Here is a 21,899-nt window from a genome sequence, read left to right as displayed (position 1 = left end):
ATATTCTTTTTTTTTTTTAAGTTTGAACAGATATAATTTTCTATAAATAAATAATATATTTAGAACGCACCGAAACCCATACAAATACCCATGAATAATACATATGTGTAAAGTCGGCTTCGTACGGGTGTACATGTATTATACATATAAACCTTCCTCTTGAATCACTCTATCTACCAAAAAACCGCTTCAAAATCCGTTGCGTAGTTTTAAAGATTTAAGCATACATGGGACGGACAGACAGCGACAGCGACTTTGTTTTATTCTATGTAGTGATAGGTAAAACTTCTAATGTCCTTTAAATATACAGGCAAATATATATTATATGCTTTTACAGTTTGATAACTTTGGAATAATATGTTTTGTAAGTTATGTGACCACATAGCTTGCTGATGGAAGTACCAAGCATAAATTACGGTTAATAACCAATTGACCCATTCCTAAAATTCTCGTCGTGGAGATCTTTGGGGGAGGTCTATGTCCAGCAGTGGACGTCTTCCGGGCTGCGATGATGATGATGAACCCATTTCTAATGAAAAATACATAACGTACTTTCATTGCATAATATCGATTGTCTATAATTGAATTACATCTTACAAAGCAAGCTGCTTCGTGGCTGAAATCTACTTCTAATAAGTGAAGCAACATTTTATTTTATTTATTCTTTATTGCACTTTTAAAAATTGTACAATTTGGCGAGCTTAATGCAATATGGCATTCTCTATCAGCTAACCATTAGGTAAGAACAGAAAGTGGTTGATGAGCAGTGGTGGGAAAGGACTAACCTATAATTTTACCTAACATAGGTAAATAGGTTTTCATAAAAATAATTATAAATATACATACATAAATATAAATATATACCTACTATAATACATAATAATGATACACCAATAAAATTAAATAAAGGAGAAATTTACATATATATTATGACAACAATAGATAATTAAGAACCGTTTTGTTCATTCAAGAGATAATCAAAAATTTTCCGTTTGAAAACAGGCTTACTCTGTGCTTTATTATATAATATTTATATTTATAGTTAATTATTTTTTCATTATTATTATATATGTATATACATCAAATTACTATTTTTACATTTATATAAAATATAACAATATATTAACTATGTATTTCTCTCTTAAATCTCTATAATATTATAACTTATTTTGTATTTGGCGAATGCACCAACGTGCCGAGCCACAAAAAGAAAAAAAAATATAACTTTTTATTTTATGTCAATATTTTGGCGCCAAAGTTTTTAACTTTTTTTTTATATGGACTAAGGGCAACGGAACAACCTCAAAAGGTTATATTTATATTATTTAAATTATTAACATATAATTGACATTAATTAACAACATTAAATAAATAATTAGATTATATAAATAGAATAGAGAATAGAAAATCATTTATTCAAATAAACTTACATTGAAGCACTTTTGAATAGTCATTACATTTTTTTTTAATCTACCACTCGTTCGGAAAGCTGTCTCATCACAAGAAGAACGAGCAAGAAACTTGCGTGTTGCCCTTTTAAATAATTTATTATTACTTTACATTTTTAAGTTTAAGTGTGTGAATACAAACCACCAATTAGTACTAATTCAATTAAATACTCAAATGGAAAAAATATTGTATATATAATCAACTGGTTAAACAATTATTAAGAGGAAATCAGTCATAGTGATTAGAGCAGACCAGTCCCTACAAGCAGCACCCGTTCACGAGTATGACGGATGAGCCAGCCATCACTGCACTCGACCATATTTTAGGGAGCCCAATGACCCGGCCCACCACGCCGCCACAAGTCTGGACATTTTAGTGAGCATGACTACTCAAAACACCAGACCACGTCAAAGCTACTTACAATTGCCATCTGATAGTTATAGTATTCACATTTTACATAAGAATGCATTCGGCAATCAATACAAAAACCGCTATGCTTTCATATTTCTAAAAATTATAAAATTTAGATAATATTAGAAGTGGGATATTTAACAAAATTTTCATTTTGCATAAGTATATGTATATAGTCTCTAACAGTGAGAGTAAGTTTATAAATTTATGAACCAAAACTATTTCAATAAAGCCGAGCGCCGTACGTGGACAAATCCGGAATCCTTTAATGATGATGGGGGTTAATAACATCTATTGTAAGCGGCTCCAGGCTCCTCGGGAGGCCTTGATGAGGTCAATTGATAATTTGATACCTACTTGTTATGGCTCACATTTTATGTTTAACCTCGGTTCTGATCTCATTAAGGATTTCTATTGTGTAGTTTCGTAAGTAAAATTATTATAAGCCAGGACAATTTAGTCTGGATAGACTATAATGTACCATATGAGAAGCAATATAGATAACTATAATGTACCATGTGAGAAGCAATATAAACAACTATAATGTACCATGTAAGAAGCAATATAGATAAATATAATGTACCATGTGAGAAGCAATATAGATAACTATAATGTACCATGTGAGAAGCAATATAGATAACTGTAATGTACCATATGAGAAGCAATATAGATAACTATAATGTACCATATGAGAAGCAATATAGATAACTATAATGTACCATGTGAGAAGCAATAAATAAACAGATGTTCCTTTCAAGACATATATTGAGCATCTCTCATTTGTATAAGAAGCATTTCGATTTCAATTTAAACACCCTGTAGATACGATTACAAAAACCAGTGTCCGAAATAAACAGTGTTTTTTCCCTTTTCTGATTTGCCCTTCTCAGCGCCGTAAGCTCTCGAAGGCAGATCAATTAGGGGACACGACTATTAAAGCTATTTGCATTGGAAAAATTGAATGGCGCTTTTTTGGGATCCGGTCTAAGTCCATTCGCCGTGTTTGGACCTGGGAAATTGGATTTTAGGGATTTTAACAGTCATATATACAGTGTAGGTTAGTAGTTTACAAGTACGACTTAGGCTGGATTTCACCAATCGTAGTATAAACACGTTCAAGGAAACGGAGTTCAGCGTGAACTCGAAACAAAGAACGACGTTGATCTCGTTTTACTTTGAATGGAATTCACCAGCGTTATATAGATCGCGTTTACCAAAATGAAGTTTAAATTTTCTTTCGGTCACAGTGATACACGCTCATAGAATAATATTTGATGTAATGGGTAATTTAAATAAAATAATTTTAAGAAATATTTGTAATTCAATCATGTGATTATTAGGATAAGTTTTCTAGTTTTTAATTTAATAAGTACCATCGACTACAAAATATATAACAACAACCTACATATAAACAAGGTAAAACATTATTTTATTGAGGATTTTTTTACACTACTGACAATTTTTTTTTATATTCCCGATACTATATTGTCAAAAATTTGATTGATGACTGTTTGACAACTGACAGCTGCTATAAATACGTTTAAAAAGTTAACCGTAAGAAATCGGCCGTTCAGAATTTATAAACGTGTTTAGCGAAATTTGTAGTGGTGAAATGCAAAATGAAGCTTTGAACACGTTTAAACGTTTTAATGGCGTTCAGTTCGAACTAAACGCGATCAGTTTCTTTGGTGAAGTCCAGCCTTAGACTACTCATCTAACGTCAGTCAAAAAAACTTCTGTCACCTATCTACATTGATATCGCTTACTCCAGTCAGCTCGTGACCACGGCTAGTGCAACCTAGTCGAAACGTCGAAAGAGGTAAATACTTTTATTTGCCATAAAATTATTCGTGTTAAGACCCGGTTAATAATATAAATAATGTATATTAAACACGAAAGTTTAAAAATAACTGCAAGGCAGAGGTTGTGTTATGGGTACTAGACAACTGATACAAATACATAGTTTCTTTTTTGTAAATACATATATAATATACATAGAAAACACCTAGACCGTTACAAACAATCATACTCATCAATATAAATGTTTGCACCGTGCGAGGAATCGAACCCGCGACCATCGTAAGTAAAGCGGTGTGCTAAACCGCTAGACCACCGAGGTCATCAATATAATATAGTAATAAGATTAAAAATTTTTGGCGGGACTTTCACTCAAAGATAGCTAATGTTCCAAGAAGTAACTTACACTACTTTTGGTTTAGAAAATTTATTAGTTTAAAGTTAAAAGGCAATCCCACGCAGACGAAGTCGCGGTTTGCAGCTAGTTATTATTGTTTATACAATAAATTTTATCTGTCTGTCTGCAACTATTATTGCGTATGATACTCGAGCGAAATTTCCTCCCTTCTTGTTCACCCCTTACGATCAGATAACTTTCAGTCGGGAGTTTTTCAATGAATTCTAAATGCTGCAAACTACCTCTCGGCCGTCTCTTTCCAACAACCTTTTTATCTACCTCTGTATAATGTTCTCTTTCTTTCTTTTTGTTTCTCGTCAAATTGATGCCAGTGTTAACTGATGCCTCGAGATACTTTGTCTTTTTAAAACATCTTCCCTCTTATTATCCACCATTGTCGGGTTTATTTTCCTTTGAAATATATCTATGTATACATATTTTTGTTTGCTTTCTTTCATTTTACATTTCAAGAGTTCTAGTATCGAAATCTTGCCACGACTGTATAGTAATCACATGTTTAGATTAAAATTTAAATTTCATGTAATATAGACAGATTATAGATAGATAGATTACAATGATAGAAGGTACAATCATTATATAGTATACAATAAAGTCGCTGTCGCTGTCTGTCCGTCCCTATGTATGCTTAAATCTTTAAAACAACGCAACGGATTTTGAAGCGGTTTTTTAAATAGATTGAGTGATTCTAGAGGAAGGTTTATATAATACATGTACACCCGGGCGAAGCCGGGGGAGTAGCTAGTTATAAATAAAACAAGGCGGGCTTATTGCTGAAACTTATTTAATAAAGGTAATCCTACGTTAACAGATATAATTGTAGGAAATAAGAGTGTGGCAAATTGAAAACATTAAGAATAATAAACAAAATACTGTGTTATATTTTGATAACTTTGGTATATATAATAAGTTGGTTATATGGGTAGAGGAAGACCGAAAAAGAGATGGATAGACTGTGTAAAATATGATATGGTGAGAAAGAGAGTAAATAACGAGATGACTGCGAACAGAGATGAATGGAAGAGAAAAACATATTACGCCGACCACAATTAAATGGGATAAGGAAGAAGCAGATGATGATGATGATGGTATATATAATAAGTTTGTAATAATCTGGTACATATTTTGATATTTCCCATAAGTGACCTTGCCGTCACTATGTACCAAATACACAACAATTGCTTGTCAATCCTTGAAATCCTCTTACATTTTATTAATATAATAATAATAATAATCTCAGGACAATTCACACAGCGCAATCTAAACCCAAGTTCTGCTAGCCAAAGCTTATGTTATAGGTACTAGATAACTGATACAATAACAGAGATTTTTTTTGTAAATAAATACATACACATTATACATAGAAAATACCCAGACCGATTCAAGCAATCATACTCATGAATACAAATGTTTGTGCCGTGCGAGGAATCGAACCCGCGACCATGGGAAGAAATGCAATAATAAAAGAATTTTTCTGAAGTAAAAGTAGTCCAAGTTACTCCTTATTACATCTATATACAAATAGAAAACATTAAGAATAATAAACAAAATACTGTCTTTATATTTTGATAACTTTGGTATATATAATAAATTTGTAATAATCTGGTATATATATTGATATTTCCCACAAGTGACGTTGCCGTCACTATGTACGAAATACACAACAATTGCTTGTCAATCCCTGAAACCTTCTTACATTTTATTAATGGCATGAAAGGGCCTCTCCTATTAGCTTTTGTTATTTGATATCATCCTTTGTTCATAATTTTTTTGTTTTACTTCAACCACCGTGCCCGAGCAGAATGCGGGAGCGCTTCTGGCTCACTGGCTGTGATGATTTAATGAGATTCACAAACCGTTTTTGATTCTGTAATCTGGATTTTTTAAAAGCATAATAAAAAAGGATACAGCTATTTATAAATGTTTTGTAATACAGTGAATTTAACGTTGTTTTATCATGTAAATAGAATAGAATAGAATAGAAAATCCTTTATTCAAATAAACTTACATTGAAGCACTTTTGAATAGTCATAAAGTTTTTCTTTTAAGAAAAAGTTAAAATCATATTACCTTTCTACTGCTATGTGATTAGTGTCATCATTGTATATATATCTTTGTGAATTTAACGTTGTTTTATATATTTATGTATCATATATCTATATATTTAAAAGAAAGTCATGTTAGTTACTCCACTTATAACTCAAGAACGACTTTTTAGCTGAAAATTGGCGGGGATAATAAAAAAGGATACTTTTTATCCCGCTATTTATACTTGAATGTTTTGTAATACAAAAAAGTGAATAACAAAACGCAAATGTTTTATCATGTAAATAGAATAGAATTTGATATTTGTAAGAAATCAATAATAAAACTATTTCTAAAATAAATAATTAACAATTATTTTTTGCCATTGCCCATTCGTAAAATGAAGATGAAGCATAATAAAAAACTCTTTGGATACAGCTATTTATAAATGTTTTGTAATACAGTGAATTCCAAAACTGTACAACGGTTTTGTTTTATCAATGTAATTTACGCTAGAATGAGAAAATTCAGAATAGAAAATGATCCTTTATTCAAATAAACTTACATTGAAGCACTTTGAATAGTCAACAAATCACAAGTTTTTTGTGGTTAAAATCTAGAAAATGTTTTTCCCAAATTATCATATTCACGGGCCGACCTATCTTGTTTGTTTTTGCTATGATAAAACAAAAAATGTAGTGTCATCATTGTATATATATCTATGAATGACTAGTATTTATTTTTTTTGATTTTTTCCAGTATATATTTATGTTTATCATATATTTATTATAAATGTAATTTTTTTTTTCAAGTACATATTATAATTTTTTTTTAAATATTTAATTATATTGTATTAGTATCTATATTTTGGACATTATATTTTTATGTTTAGTTTTAATTATTTTTGACATTTTTATAAAAAATATTATTTGCACATTTTAACCCACTCAACACTTCCTATGCCACGCTCTATTGGGTTGACTGGAAGAGATCTCTTTTAGAGATAAGTCCTCCTTTGTTAACATTAGCTGTGATTAATATACTTACAAATGTATTGAAGTGCAATAAAGAATATTTAAAGTTTTTAGTCTAACATACTTAATGTAACCACACGATTTTGAGTTTATTTTTGTTTTTCAACATCCTCCGAGCCCAAAACTCCTTTTCCATCGACCAGGCAAGACTTCGATACCCGTTTTAAAAGAATCTTCGTTAACTCATGTCGTGTATAGCTTTTGGATTTAAACCTTTTCAATTTTATCCATTTTCAAAAATAGCTCTGACCTGACTTACGGTATCACGTGTAAACGAACAATCAGTTGCTGTGAATAAACTAAACTGTGCATACTTGTTGCTAAATAATGTAACTCCAAAATGAGGGTAGTTATAGAATAGAATAGAATAGAAAATCATTTATTCAAATAAACTTACATTGAAGCACTTTTGAATAGTCATTACATTTTTTAATCTACCGCTCGTTCGGAAAGCTGTCTCATCACAAGAAGAATGAGCAAGAAACTTGCGTGTTGTTCTTTTAAATAATTTTATTATTACTTTACATTTTTAAGTTAAAGTGTGTGAATACAAACCACCAATTAGCACAATAGATATAGAAAAAATATTGAATATATAACCAACTGGTTAAACAATTAATAAGAGGAAATCAGTCATAGTGATTAGAGCAGACCAGTCCCTACAAGCAGCACCCGTTCACGAGTATGACGGATGAGCCAGCCATCACTGAGCTCGACCATATTTTAGGGAGCCCAATGACCCGGCCCACCACGCCGCCACAAGTCTGGACATTTTAGTGAGCATGACTACTCAAAACACTAGACCACGTTATAAAAAAAAACAATGACTTTAACCATGTTAGACTAAGAACTTTTCAAATGACCCTCGTAGTTATTATTCTTTTAATCTACCACTCATTCGGAAAGTTGTCTCATTACAAGAAGAACGAGCAAGAAACTTGTGTGTTGCTGTCTTTAATAATTGTTGTAACTTTACATTTTTAAGTCGAAACGTGTATGCGTACTACCAACTAGCACTAATTTTATAGTGTCATATATTAAATACAGAAACAGACAGACAGACAAAAATTGCAAAAAATGTTATTTTGGTGTATGTACCGTATTTATATTCATAGGCATAGGCAACAGTTATTTCAATGTTACAAACAGACACTCCAATTTTATTTATATGTATAGATATTGAAAGCCATTGGTTCAAATCCAAACCTTCAGAGAAATAGGTATTTGTAATAATCCATGGATCGGTTGTAGATAATCAACCATATATAATATATTACCGTATTTACTGCAGTCAATGTACACACGTAACAACTAACAGTTAACGAGCGACCATAGATTCAACTTTATGGTCTTATCAATACGACTTTATGGCTTTATGGGGAATGTGATCCCCATAATACTGGTATTTGGGTAAAGAACAGTTATTACAAATATCGTAAAATAATGAAGATCTTTATCGAATGTTTATTTTACTTTATTATAAGAAAAAAATATAGAAAAGAGTTTATTTAACACTAACTTTTGCCCGCGGCTTTGCTCGCGTTAATTTATCCCCTTAGGGGGTGGAATTTTAAAAAATCCTTTCCTAGGAGATGCCTACGTCATAGTAGCTTTATGCATGTACTATGCATGCACTCAGCCCGATCGGTTTAAAATTGACAAAGTTTCATACAAACTTTCATCCCCTATTTTATCTCCTTGGGGGTAGAATTAATAAAAATCCTTTCTCAGCGGATGCCTACGTCATAACATCTACCTGCGTGCCAAATTTCAGCCCGATCTTTTCAGTGGTTTGGGCTGTGCGTTGATAGATCACTGTCAGTCAGTCACCTTTGAGTTATTTATATATATAGATGTCCTACATGAATGATTAATTTTTGGTTTGATTTGATTGTTTATTTATTTCGGATTAGAAAATCAATATGGCAGGATATGTTAGAGGAAATTTCTAGCAGAAGAAAGAAGAAAGAAAAATATTTTATTCAGTGCAATGTAAAAAATACAATATAAACAACAAACGAAAAAAAAGAGCAAATAAATAGCAAATTTATTGTGAACTGAATCTTTAGGTAATGATTTACTAAATGAAGGTACTAATTAAAAAATAAATGCATAGTTAATACAAAAAGACAAGATTAAGGACAACATTTTCATTTTTTATTAACTTGCATTAAAATATACATACACAGTTCACAAGTATAAAACAAAGTCGCTGTCGCTGTCTTTCCGTCCCTATGTATGCTTAAATTTTTAAAACTACAGAACGGATTTTTATGCTGTTTTTTTTAATAGATAGAGTGATTCTAGAGGAAGGTTTATATGTATTATACATATAAATGTATAATACATGTACACCCATGTAGCTAGTATATAATAATTTACATTTTTCTTGTGACGAGTCTACGCTCCGAATGAGTGACACAAAAGAATATGACTATTCAAAAGTGCTTATATTGAGTTTATTTTAATAAAGTTTATTTCTATTTCTATAGAAAGATACCCTCAATTTTAAAAATGCTGTAGATGTTGTCATAAAAAATAAACAAAACGGTGACAAAGCCATCGTATCACGATGTAATAAATAAAAAATTATCTAGTTTAGAGTGGTTGGAGTGTGCACGAACCATTAAACTAGAAACTTCGCAGAAGTTGTAACTATAAATCAAGTAACAGCTAATTTGCATAAGCGTCCAGACAACTGCCAACTTGCGGCACACTTCCCGGATATAAAATGCTGGAAGACTTAACAACAATTTACTTAATATTAAGAAACTATATTTATGTGCATTCTTAAATCATTTATTCACAAGCACTATAACTAATTGTCTATGCACTGCAGTAAGAATTTGCTGAATACCATTGTATTTATTTTTATTATATATCATCATTGCCTTGCCTTTATAACATTATTTGTAGTCAGCGCAGTATGTCATTCTCTTCCACTGCTCTCTATCGGTCGTCATATCTGAACATACTCTTCTTTTATTCATATCATCTTTCACACAATCCATCCATCTTTTCTTAGTCCGTCCCCTTCCTTTACATCCAACCACATTTATATTATACACTTTACTTTTATTTTTATTATATAGTAATTAATATTTTTTTCGGACTACTCTAATGCTGTTGGCCGCAGCTGGCCTTTACAGCTTCACCGGACGATAGGGAGCGAGTGCAGATGGCACTCCAAACCCGCGGAAGGACTTATAAAGCGTCTGAAGGCCAACTCTGACCTGACGGATACGCCTTTGGTCTGGGTGCACCACTAGGGATTCGAACCTTTTTTTTTACAAGGAGAAATCCGCCATGGAGATCCGCACGCCCCAGGCGAGGCCAGCGGATACTGCCGGACTTCTACCGGCTAAAACCCCTTGGTGTCCTCCACTCGCTACTAGCGCAGGGTTCACGGGATCGAATTGCAGTACCGGGACCCCGGCAGAGGGATTCGAACCTAGGCTCAGGCCGTCATCATTTCGATTTTGAACTGAACGGATGATCGATGTTGATAGGTCTGTAAAAGGTCCATCACAATTTCAAGTCACTTTCAGTTAGTAAACTATATCTACTGCCAAGTATTTTCCAGCATTAAATAAATCTGCTCTAAGAGAAAAGCGGTAATTCCTCGAAACTGCATCAAAGGCAGACATTAAACTTGCATTAGTGTAGCCCAACTTTTATCGAAACTTTTGGATCTGAATATTATCTCACAATGGAAGGACGTTAGTACCGAATGCATTTTTAAAGTTAAATAAAGTTAAATAAATCCAATATTACGTTATTGGACTATAATTGTTGTGGTGGGGTTCTTTTAGTGTTGAGACGATATGTTATTTAATCTAAATATATATAACTCAAAGGTGACTGACGTAGTGATCTATCAACGCACAGCCCAAACCACTGGACGGATCGCGCTGCAATTTGGCATGCAGGTAGATTTTATGACGTAGGCATCCGCTAAGAATGGATTTTGATTCATTCCACCCCTAAGGGGATAAATTAACGAGAGCGAAGCTGCGAGCAAACGCTAGTATGTAAGTAAAATTAATTAGTACAGGTCAACAATTTACACTACATCTGTTTGACAGTAGTGGTGTAGGGAATGAGCACTGCTTATCCTAAAATACAGGATTTTATCTATTTATGCAGCAAGGTTTCACCTTATATCTTAAGGATAAATGTAACACTGTATTGTACAAAAATAAATAAATACAGAAGTAGAGAGAGAAACATCTCTAGTTGTATTCCACATCACCGCGCATCTGAAATTATTCACCTATATTACTCGTTTCTTCTTTCGTTTCAATAACAACTAAATTTATTTTCGCCCAGAAAGTGGGGAACAACTTTAGCGTATTCTGTTCAAATTTTTAAGTTTCTTTGTATAGGATGATGGGCACAAAGGACAGGAGTAGATGGGCCATAGTCTGAGATGGTGTTCCGCAGTCATAAGCCTTCCTTAAAGTGACACCAAGTTTGTGCCTGCAGCAGCTCTAAGTGGGCCGTTGTAGATCGCTGCCTGGGGGCTGGTGTACAGCTTCTTCGATAAATTTAGAAGGAACGGGTCGTTTTGATATCCTTGACTTGTAGATGTTTTTTTTATACTTATGCGAGTTATAGAAAGGTTCCTAGCGATCAAGGAGGCAGGGGCGGCGCAAGTTGCCCCTAGATCGCTACCGGGCCGGGGTGGTGACCGCGGGGGCGGTCCCACCCCGCCGCACTAGGCCCGAAGAAGTCGCGCGCATGTCCCCTTCCTTCCCCAGGGAAGAAGGGGGAAGTGGTTGGTTCTGGTAGGGAACCCGCAGAGATGGGGCCTGCTACTAAATGGCCGCCGTCGGAGTTGCGGTGGACTAAATTTTGATCCCGCGACTCCGGCACATGGCGTTGGATGAGGGACATCTTGGAGTTTTTAGTGAGTAGGAGTCTCACAGTACCCGCGGGCTTACCCCGGGGCGGGTCTCCATGAGGGATTTTATGCAAATAAAAAAAAAAAGTTATAGGAAGGTTGCGAGGTAACAGATTGAGTTTGTATGGGCAAGTGGAGTAACGAGAATCATGTCTTATGGAAAGTGGATGTTATTGAATGTTGTTGAATGTCATTCAACAACATTCAAGTCCAGCAGTATCCACAGGCCTCCTCCGGGGCGTGGGGATCGCCATGACGGATTTCCCTTTGTAAAAAAATTGGTTAGAATCCCTAGTGGTGCACCCAGACTAAAGTCGTCTCCGTCAGGCGGGAGTTGGCCTTCAGCCGCTTCATAAGTCCTTCCGCGGGTTTGGAGTACCATCTGCACTCGCCCCCTATCGTCCGGTGAAGCTGTAAAGGCCAGCTGCGGCCAACAGCATTAGAGTAGTCCGAAAAAAATATTAAATATTATATAATAAAAATAAAAGCAAAGTGTATAATATGAATGTGGTTTACATCCAGTAAAAGGAGGGGACGCCCTAAGAAAAGATGGATGGATTGTGTGAAAGATGATATGAATAAAAGAAGAGTATCAGATATGACAACCGATAGAGAGCAGTGGAAGAGAATGACATACTGCGCTGACTACAAATAATGGGATAAAGGCAAGGCAATGATGATGATGACTTGTAAATGTTTTTTTTCTCCACAGACTATAGTCCATGCTCATATTAGCGTTTATAATTCAAATTAACTTAAGATTTAAATTTCGAGGCCAGGCCTTTTTAATATAATCCCTTCATTTTTTTAAGAGCAATTTAAAATCAATAATTATAACTTAAATTTAGTATGAATTTAGGTGGTCTAGCGGTTTAGCACACTGCTTTACATCCGATCGTCGCGACTTCGATTCCTCGCATTGTACAAACATTTTGTGTTCATGTGTATGATTGTTTGTATCGGTATGGGTGTTCTCTATGTATAATATATATGTATTTACAAAAAACATATATATGTATCAGTTGTCTAGTACCCATAACACAAACTGTAGCTAGCTTAACTTGAGTCTAGATGGCGCTGTGTGAATTATCCTGAGATTATTATTATTCTTTATTTATTTTTTCTCAGCTTTTGCTGGTTTTCTCCATACTTACGGGCCGAAACCAAGTAAGTGCAGTGTGTGTGTGTGTTATTATTATTATTATAACTTATGTAAATATTAACCAAAATTAAACTTGTACTATATAATTATTGTAATAATTTGTTAAATAAGTCTTGTAAATGTTAATCACTGACAACGTAGGTTTCTCTTCTTTCCTTAACATCGCTACTTTGCGTAAAAATAATTTTCAATGAAATAATTTTTAATACCTGTCAAATATATTTGAATTACTGTTACAAAAATAGAAAATAGTCAAATCATTCCTATATTAGTACAGATATTGTAACATAAACTTGGACTATAATGAATTGAGAATTATTTAATATAATTGAAATATGTATCAATAATGATTATTTATGATATTTTGAGTGTCGCAATACTGCCTATACTATAGCTCAGCAACCCGAGACCTCCGTCGGGAGCTGTACGTTAATTAAGATGTTTGCCAGAAGATCCAGGGAACATATCAGTGCAGATAATTCCATTTAACATTCTCATATATGCAACTATTTCGTTGTAAGGTTTTAATTTGTTTAAACTCGTTTGGACATTATATTTTTATGTTTAGTTTTAATTATTTATGACATTTTTATTAAATTATTATTCGCACATTTTGACCCACTCAACACTTCCTATGTCACGCTGTATTGGGTTGACTGGAAGAGATCTCTTATAGAGATAAGTCTTCCTTTGTTAACATTAGTTGTAATTAATATACAAATGTATTTAAATGCAATAAAGAATATTTAAACTCTCTTTCTGCAATTCGAAAACTAGCAAATAGTGTTGTACCTAGACTGCCTTTTAAGTCGTGTCTTTTGCAAACCTACCGCTATTATTTAAAAAAAAATGCAATTGTTTTTTTTTAATTTAGAATTTATATTACTGTAGTTAGAGATCATAATTAAATCAATTTAATTATGATCTCTAAGGATCAATCCTTTAATGCTACTACAGTATTTAGGTCAACGTATAACCTAAATCGTTTGATTAAATAGGGGTTACTAAATATATCTAAACTGTACAGATATGTTTGTCAATGATTCTAATAAATTTGTAGTACCTAGATCATTATTGGTACAGTTAAGTGCAGTCTGTTCTAAATCTGTCTGAAAAAAGATTTAAATCTAAATATATATAACTCAAAGGTGACTGACATAGTGATCTATCAACACACAACCCAAATCACTGGACGGATCGGGCTGAAATATGGCATGCAGGTAGATGTTATGACGTAGGCATCCGCTAAGAAAGATTTTGATTAATTCTACCTACAAGGGGATAAAATAGGGGATGAAAGTTTATATGAAACTGTCAATTTTAAACTGATCGGGCTGAAACTTTGCATGCATAAGGCTACTATGACGTAGGCATCCCCTAAGAAAGGATTTTGACAATTTCCACCCCTAAGGAGATAAATTAACGTAAGCGATGAAAGTAAAAAAGTGTACTTATAAGAATGAAAAATTCTGTCATTATTTTATGTCAAATCTGATCGGAACGATTTCGAGATGAGAAGAACTGACAAGAAACTCAGCTCGTATTCTTTTCAAATAAATGTACATGTTTACAATAATACACAGTCATTAACGTTAGTTCGTTAACCATAATAATGTTGTTTGTAGAAAAACTTAAAATACATACAGCTGACAATATTATCTGATTGCACTAAGAATGAGTGCGTAGCGGTTTCTATGTTGATTATCGCATGCCTCTTACTTGTTATTGTGCAATTATTTATATAACAAAAACATCTATTCAAAATAGCAACACAAGTTCTTTGCTCATTCTTCTTGTGTAATGTATAATATGTATGTATTTACAAAATAAAAATCTATGTATATGTATCAGCTATCTAGTACTCATAACACAAGCTTTAATGAGATAAATTAATGAGTCTGCGTTCCGAATGAGTGGTAGAAAAAAATATGTCTATTAAAAAGTGTTTGTATTTAAGTTAAAGTGTAAGTATTATTTGAATAAAGATTATATCTATTTCTATTCTTTTATTAGAATCCGATCTATTTGATCCTTATATATTCCATATGTAGCTGTATTGCTTTCAAAAGATTCTGCATCGGAAGATTCTTCTGTTCAACAACATATTATTACAGAATTTATTAACATGAGTTATTAAAACTTTACAAGCTAAAAATGTATTATTTAATTTTTTAAGCTAAAAATTAATTAAAGTAAGAGAATAGGTTTCATCGCCATTAAATATATATAGAACAAAGATAGTCCAAATACTCTTTTTCAATTATATCCGAACAAAGAACAGTCGAGGAAGCAATAAAACTTGATGTTGTAAAAAATCGACAGATTCAACGGTAAACGTAATTGCTTATTCGAAGATGTAATCTCAAAATCGTCCGCCGAAATGAAAACCATAATCGAATTTTGCCGGTCTAATCGTCAGAGTTAAAGACTCATAAAGAAGGCTTCCTTGTTTCTGTCGTGAACAGTCGCTTTGTGGCTTCAAACGCAGAAAAAGTCTTAATTTTCGCCCCTCGCAGCCAATTATTGAATATTGGCCTCGAAGAATTTAAACTCTACGTAATGGCACTTCTAGTTCTGTATTGAAATTAGGTACTATTAGATTTTTTTTGAGGTACATAGAAATAGAAATAGAAATAATCTTTATTCAAATAAACTCATTACAAGCACTTTCGAATAGTCATATTTTGATTCTACCACTCATTCGGAATGCAGATTCATCACAAGAAGAATGAGCAAGAAACTTGTGTGTTGCTCTTTTTAATAGATGTTTTTTTATATAAATAATTACAGTATAACAAGTAAGAGGCATGCGATAATCAACATAGAAATCGCTACGCACTCATTATTAGTGTAATCAGATAATATTGTCAGTGCTATGGATTTAAAGTTTTTCTATAAAAACGTTATAATCGTAAACGAATTCTTCTATAATATCAGGTAATTTATTGTATACTTTTATTGCCATAGAATAGAATAGAATAGAAAATCATTTATTCAAATAAACTTACATTGAAGCACTTTTGAATAATCATTACATTATTTTTTAATCTACCGTTCATTCGGAAAGCTGTCTCACATCACAAGAAGAACGAGCAAGAAACTTGCGTGTTGCTCTTTTAAATAATTTTATTATTACTTTACATTTTTAAGTTTAGGTGTGTGAATACAAACCACCAATTAGCACTAATTCTATTAAATACTCAAATAGAAAAATATTGAATATATAACCAACTGGTTAAACAATTAATAAGAGGAAATCAGTCATAGTGATTAGAGCAAACCAGTCCCTACAAGCAGCACCCGTTCACGAGTATGACGGATGAGCCAGCCATCACTGCGCTCGACCATATTTTAGGGAGCCCAATGACCCGGCCCACCACGCCGCCACAAGTCTGGACATTTTAGTGAGCATGACTACTCAAAACACTAGACCACGTCAAAGCTACTCACAATTGCCATCTGATAGTTATAGTATTCACATTTTACATAAGAATGCATGCGGCAATCAATACAACAACCGCTGCGCTTTCATATTTCTAAAATCAATTAATTAAATCAAGAAAGCAATGAGAAAATAAAATTATAACGTTGTATGCTAATAAACTAATTATTTACTTGATGGAATAGGGACCAGAACTATGTATTTTTAATTTCGATACGGGTTGTACTAAATCGTTTTTGTGACGTGATTCATAACGGCGGGGTATTTCACTCAATGTTTTGAAGATTGGGTACTCTCTTACAAATTTGCATGTTTCCAAAATATAATTCAGGGTACAGTAAGGATTTTTAATGTTTTGAAATGTGATTTGCAGCTTTCAGTAAGTAAGACATTATTGCAACTTACCGGCTTCAGCTGCCATTGGAGCCAGTTCCGCTCCATCCTTGAACCACCTGGTGACGGTGACGTGACCTCGCACCACTGCTGGCACCGAGCACGTCAGCAATGCTGCACCCCCGGCCACACCATGACTTGACTGCACCCGGACCTCCCATGTGGAATCCATGACTGTGAAAATATCGACATGCTCATTTTCGAAACAAATTAACATTATTAACCTAAAATAAAAAACCTTAAAAAGTATAATATAACTAGCTGTACCCGCGACTTTGTTCGCAAGGAATAGAGGACGAATGAGAAATTTCCATTTCATCCCCTATTTATTTTACTTTAAGGGTAAAAATCGTACAAACTTTGAATGTCAGATTGATAGTCAAAAGCTTACAAAATAAGATTCAAGCTTTTAGCTTTAAAAATGACAATACCTCCATAAAACGTTTCATCTACCCTTACAACCCTTTACAACCATTTCTTCGCATTAAAAAGTTGCCTACATCCTTTCTCAGGGTCTAGACTATCTGTATACCAAATTTTATTTCAATCAGTGCAGTAGTTTTGGCGTGAAAGCGAGACAGACAGACAGACAGAGTTACTTTCGCATTTATAATATTAGTAAGGAGTAAGGATAACTAAAATGTAATAAATAATAATCGGCAGAGGAATGTTTCAGTTAAATCAGTCGAAAATCTAAGAAGATTTATACAAACTTTCATCCCCTATTTTATTCCTTTAGGGGTGGAATTTATCAAAATCCTTTCTTAGGAGATGCCTACGTCATAGTAGCTTTATTTAAGTCTCAGCCCGATCGGTTTAAAATTATCAAAGTTTCATACAAACTTTCATCCCCTATTTTATCCCCTTGGAAGAATTAATCAAAATCCTTTCTTAGCGCATGCTTACGTCATGACATCTACCTGCATGCCAAATTTCAGCCCGATCCGTCCAGTGGTTTAGGCTGTGCGTCAGATCACTATGTCAGTCAGTCACCTTTCAGTTATATATATTTAGATTACTAGAGCCATAAAAACAGTCGTACAAACAAATTGCAGCCACTGCACACTGCAATTTGTACTCACAAAACATAACCATAAAATTCACAATTGCATAACTTCAAACTTACCGGCTAATAAACGAAGTATAAAAAAGTTTAAATGGCATCAGTGTTGCCATCTAACAAGGTGAAGGTGACACATCCGCGCGTACATAATGAAATCCGCGGGGCACCGGCCATGAATAATAAACACCCGCGGCCGGACCTGATTTCCCTCGCCGCCTATGGTCCCCCGAAACAAAATTACGGTTAACTTTACCGCGAACGGAACGAGCAATCAACGCGAGCAGTAACATAATGGCAACATTCAAAATTAATAATGGTAATTTAAAAAAATTGTTTGCTTAACAAATAAGCTTCAATATTGATATAATATAGTACAATATATATACTGCCATAATATATATATTGGGGAATAAAATAACTTTCTAACAGTGATCCGATTTTAGGAATAAAATCGGATCAGCAGAACCCGATATTAAACTGAACAAACAAACATTATCTCTTCTTATTAAGAGGCCTATTACAAAATGATGCCGCTCAACTTTAGGTTTAATCGCATGGATTTACGCACACATACAGTAATACACGCACACAGACGCAAATAAACGTGGAGCGCAATCGGTGTGGATTTAGTATGAACCATTTTGATCCTTGTAATATTTTAATTAATAATGTGATGTTTCTACTTAACTGAGTAACATAACATAAACTACTTATTGGATTTTTTTAAATAACGTGATTTATCTTAATTATCAAACCCTTTCCATCAGGAGAGCCGTCAGCTTGTTTGCCATTCTAAGTTGTAAAAAAAGCTTCAACTGCTATCATTGCTGTTCCTGCATCATTGACGTCGCCGCATGATATTGGCTGATATTGCAGCTTCTCGTTCTTGGTTGGCCGATTCTTGATTCTTGATAAATAATTAATTGTTAATGTCAAACCTTTTTATAAATTATTACAAGACGCCTCATTGATTATATGTAATGAAATTACCATGAGCTATAGAGATTTTTTGTTTTCTATATCACATTAGATTCCAAGCTGCAATGGGGTGCCCATATTACTAAATTAGCGAGATGGACTTAGTTCTGCCGCTTATGCGGTAAGAAGAATTAGACAATTAACAGACGTGGCAACTAAACCTGCGGAAGCTATTTCCATAGCATTATGTCGTATGGTATTTTGTTATGGGGCAAAGCAGCTGATATAAATACAATATTTATTTTACAAAAGAGGGCCATTCGCTCCATTTATAGCATGGGTTCCAGGGAGTCTTTGCGAGAGTGCTTTAAGGAATCAAATATCCTCACCGTTGCTTCTCAATATATTTATGAAAATATCATGTATGCCAGGAAGAATATAGACAGTTTCAAAAGAGTTAGTGATTGCACTAATAAAAGCTTACGTAACAATAACAAACTGATTTTACCTAAATGTCGTTTGGCTAAAGTTAGTAATTCGTTTTATGGCAATTGCGTATTTTACAATAAAATACCAGAGTCTGTTATAAATCTGCCAGAAAAAAGATTTAAATGTCAAATAAAACACTTCCTTTGCAAAAAAGCTTACTATAAAATTGAAGAATTCGTTAACGATAATGTTTTTGTAGAAAAATTTTAAATACATAGCACTGACAATATTATCTGATTACACTAATAATGAGTGCGTAGCGATTTCTATGTTGATTGTCGCATGCCTCTTACTTGTTACACTGTAATTATTTATATAAAAAAAACATCTATTAAAAAGAGCAACACACAAGTTTCTTGCTCATTCTTCTTGTGATGAATCTGCATTCCGAATGAGTGGTAGAATCAAAATATGACTATTCAAAAGTGCTTGTAATGAGTTTATTTGAATAAAATTATATTTCTATTTCTATTTCTAGAACATTAGAAACATTGCTCTCATTGGCGGGATTACTTTTATACTTTTGCTGGAGATTTCTGAAAGACTCTCTGTGTCATTAACATCGTCTCCCTTATGGACTTTAATTGAAAGTTTAAAACTACTGACAAATTTGAAAGCTCATTTTTATGGAAGCACAGATAGTGATTTTCCACACTAACTGCTCAAACTTGAGGAAGGAATTTCTCAAAAGCATGATCCAGTCATGAAATTTAAGCCCGCCGAACATGTGCAATGGCGTCCCATTGGATATATTGCTTACTAAAGAATTGAAAGAAATTTAATTGTAGACCATTATAACCGGTACGTTAGCTGGGCAACCAGTTTATATACCAAGAATACCGATGATTCCAACTGATCTGCCAATACCATTTTAACGGCTTCAATTTCCGGTTAAAATATATATTTTTATGTATGTTTTGATCTTAAAAAACTACGAATTTTGATTCGTTGTTATTTAATAGACAGAATAGATAGACTCAAGAGGAAGGTTTATATATAACGTCCCAATACTGTACACGGATCTTTAAACGCGCGATAACCTATATATCCAATATTCACGCGAGCTAAAAGCTAGTCTCTAAATAAAAACATTTATAAAGTTGTTGACTTTTCACCCAAACACGCATAATTATTTGACATAACTGTACAGTAATGAAAATCCAACGAGTATAATAACAGAATAGCTGCAATTTAGAAATATCTGTATTGTGTAAAATAAAATAAAATTGGATAAAATATCTCTAAACATTAAGGAATATAATTTATATATAATTTGGTAATTTATTTACAATCCACATTGCATACTAGATGATATACACTATATAACACAAGACAAATGTACGTAAAAATAATAATGGTATTTTTATAAACAATAACCCTATTTTAATTTAGAAAAAAACTACAATATAAAAATAGAGTAAAATTGGTTTACATTTTCTTACATTTTTCTCTCAGATAAGCGTTATTTTAAAAAATACTAAAATGTTCTCTTTTTTAATTTTAACAATTAATTGCCATTAGTGAGTAGGTTTTATTTGTAGCATAACTGTACTTTTGTCTTGGCATGCTAAAATAAATATTATATATATATATATTTAACAACAACTTTAAATTAATATTCGTAGAAATAAGTATATATTAGCAAAATTAATTAAATATTACTTAAATTATCAAAATTGTTTAGTCGCTCTATACTAATGTTCACTGACGAATGTCTTATCTTAGCGGTGTTGTAAAAAATGGCATAGGTCCTACCTCGACGAGCGCTAGCGCAGCACTGAGAATTTACTTTTGGCGCAACGGAATTTATACAACTTTAAATTATTATTATTGTTTATTTTTTTCTTAGAAACTTATATTTTTTTTTCATATTTCTAATTTACAAGTATATTAACTTTGTTATTATGTTTTTTTTATGCAAAAATTTCGTTGTATTTATGAGAAAATTAGAAATGATTATGGCAAAGTTTTGTTGAAATTTCGGGTTTAATTATGATCAATTTTTTAGATATTTAAGTTGAAAATGAAAAAAAGGACGATGCTGTCTCAATTTATAAAGTAATTATCAAGTTTTAGTAAAGATATCATATCAATTTATGTTTGTTTATTAATGAACGACGACCCCAAACTTCTGTCATTTAGCGTTTTTGAATAAACTATTTTAGAAATTAGGAAGACTAACAAAGAGAAAATTAACATTTCAAAGATGTTGTTTTTAAGATTAGATATCTATCTATATAATTCAGGAATCAAAATGTATATCCGACTCTTAATTTCTTAGAACCAGAACCCCAAAGACACTGCTTTTAGGCCAAAAAATGTGAAAGGCCTCTTAAGTCCTACAAAATAACACAGTACACAGCTGATGAAGCGATGCTGTTCATGTCAATAGACAATT

At 32.9% G+C, this 21,899-nt stretch overlaps 1 protein-coding gene across 1 annotated transcript in view; it reads right to left on the bottom strand.

Annotated features, from left to right (window-relative positions):
• Positions 1 to 21,899, bottom strand: part of LOC131844054 (cell adhesion molecule Dscam2-like) — a gene marked incomplete at its 3' end in the record, with an annotated part of 141,510 nt that overhangs the window by 16,866 nt on the left and 102,745 nt on the right. Inside the window, exon 5 of the mRNA XM_059192834.1 lies at positions 17,044 to 17,205. Within this exon, the coding sequence (XP_059048817.1) occupies positions 17,044 to 17,205 (162 nt within the window). The remainder of the gene's footprint in view (positions 1 to 17,043; positions 17,206 to 21,899) is intronic.

The sequence above is a fragment of the Achroia grisella genome, unplaced genomic scaffold, assembly GCF_030625045.1.
Source record: "Achroia grisella isolate CSIRO2021 unplaced genomic scaffold, CSIRO_AGI_Agris_v1 utg3749, whole genome shotgun sequence".
NCBI lineage: Eukaryota > Metazoa > Arthropoda > Insecta > Lepidoptera > Pyralidae > Achroia > Achroia grisella.
The sequence above is the reverse complement of the archived record's forward strand: the minus strand, read 5'-3'. Positions and strand labels throughout refer to the sequence as shown.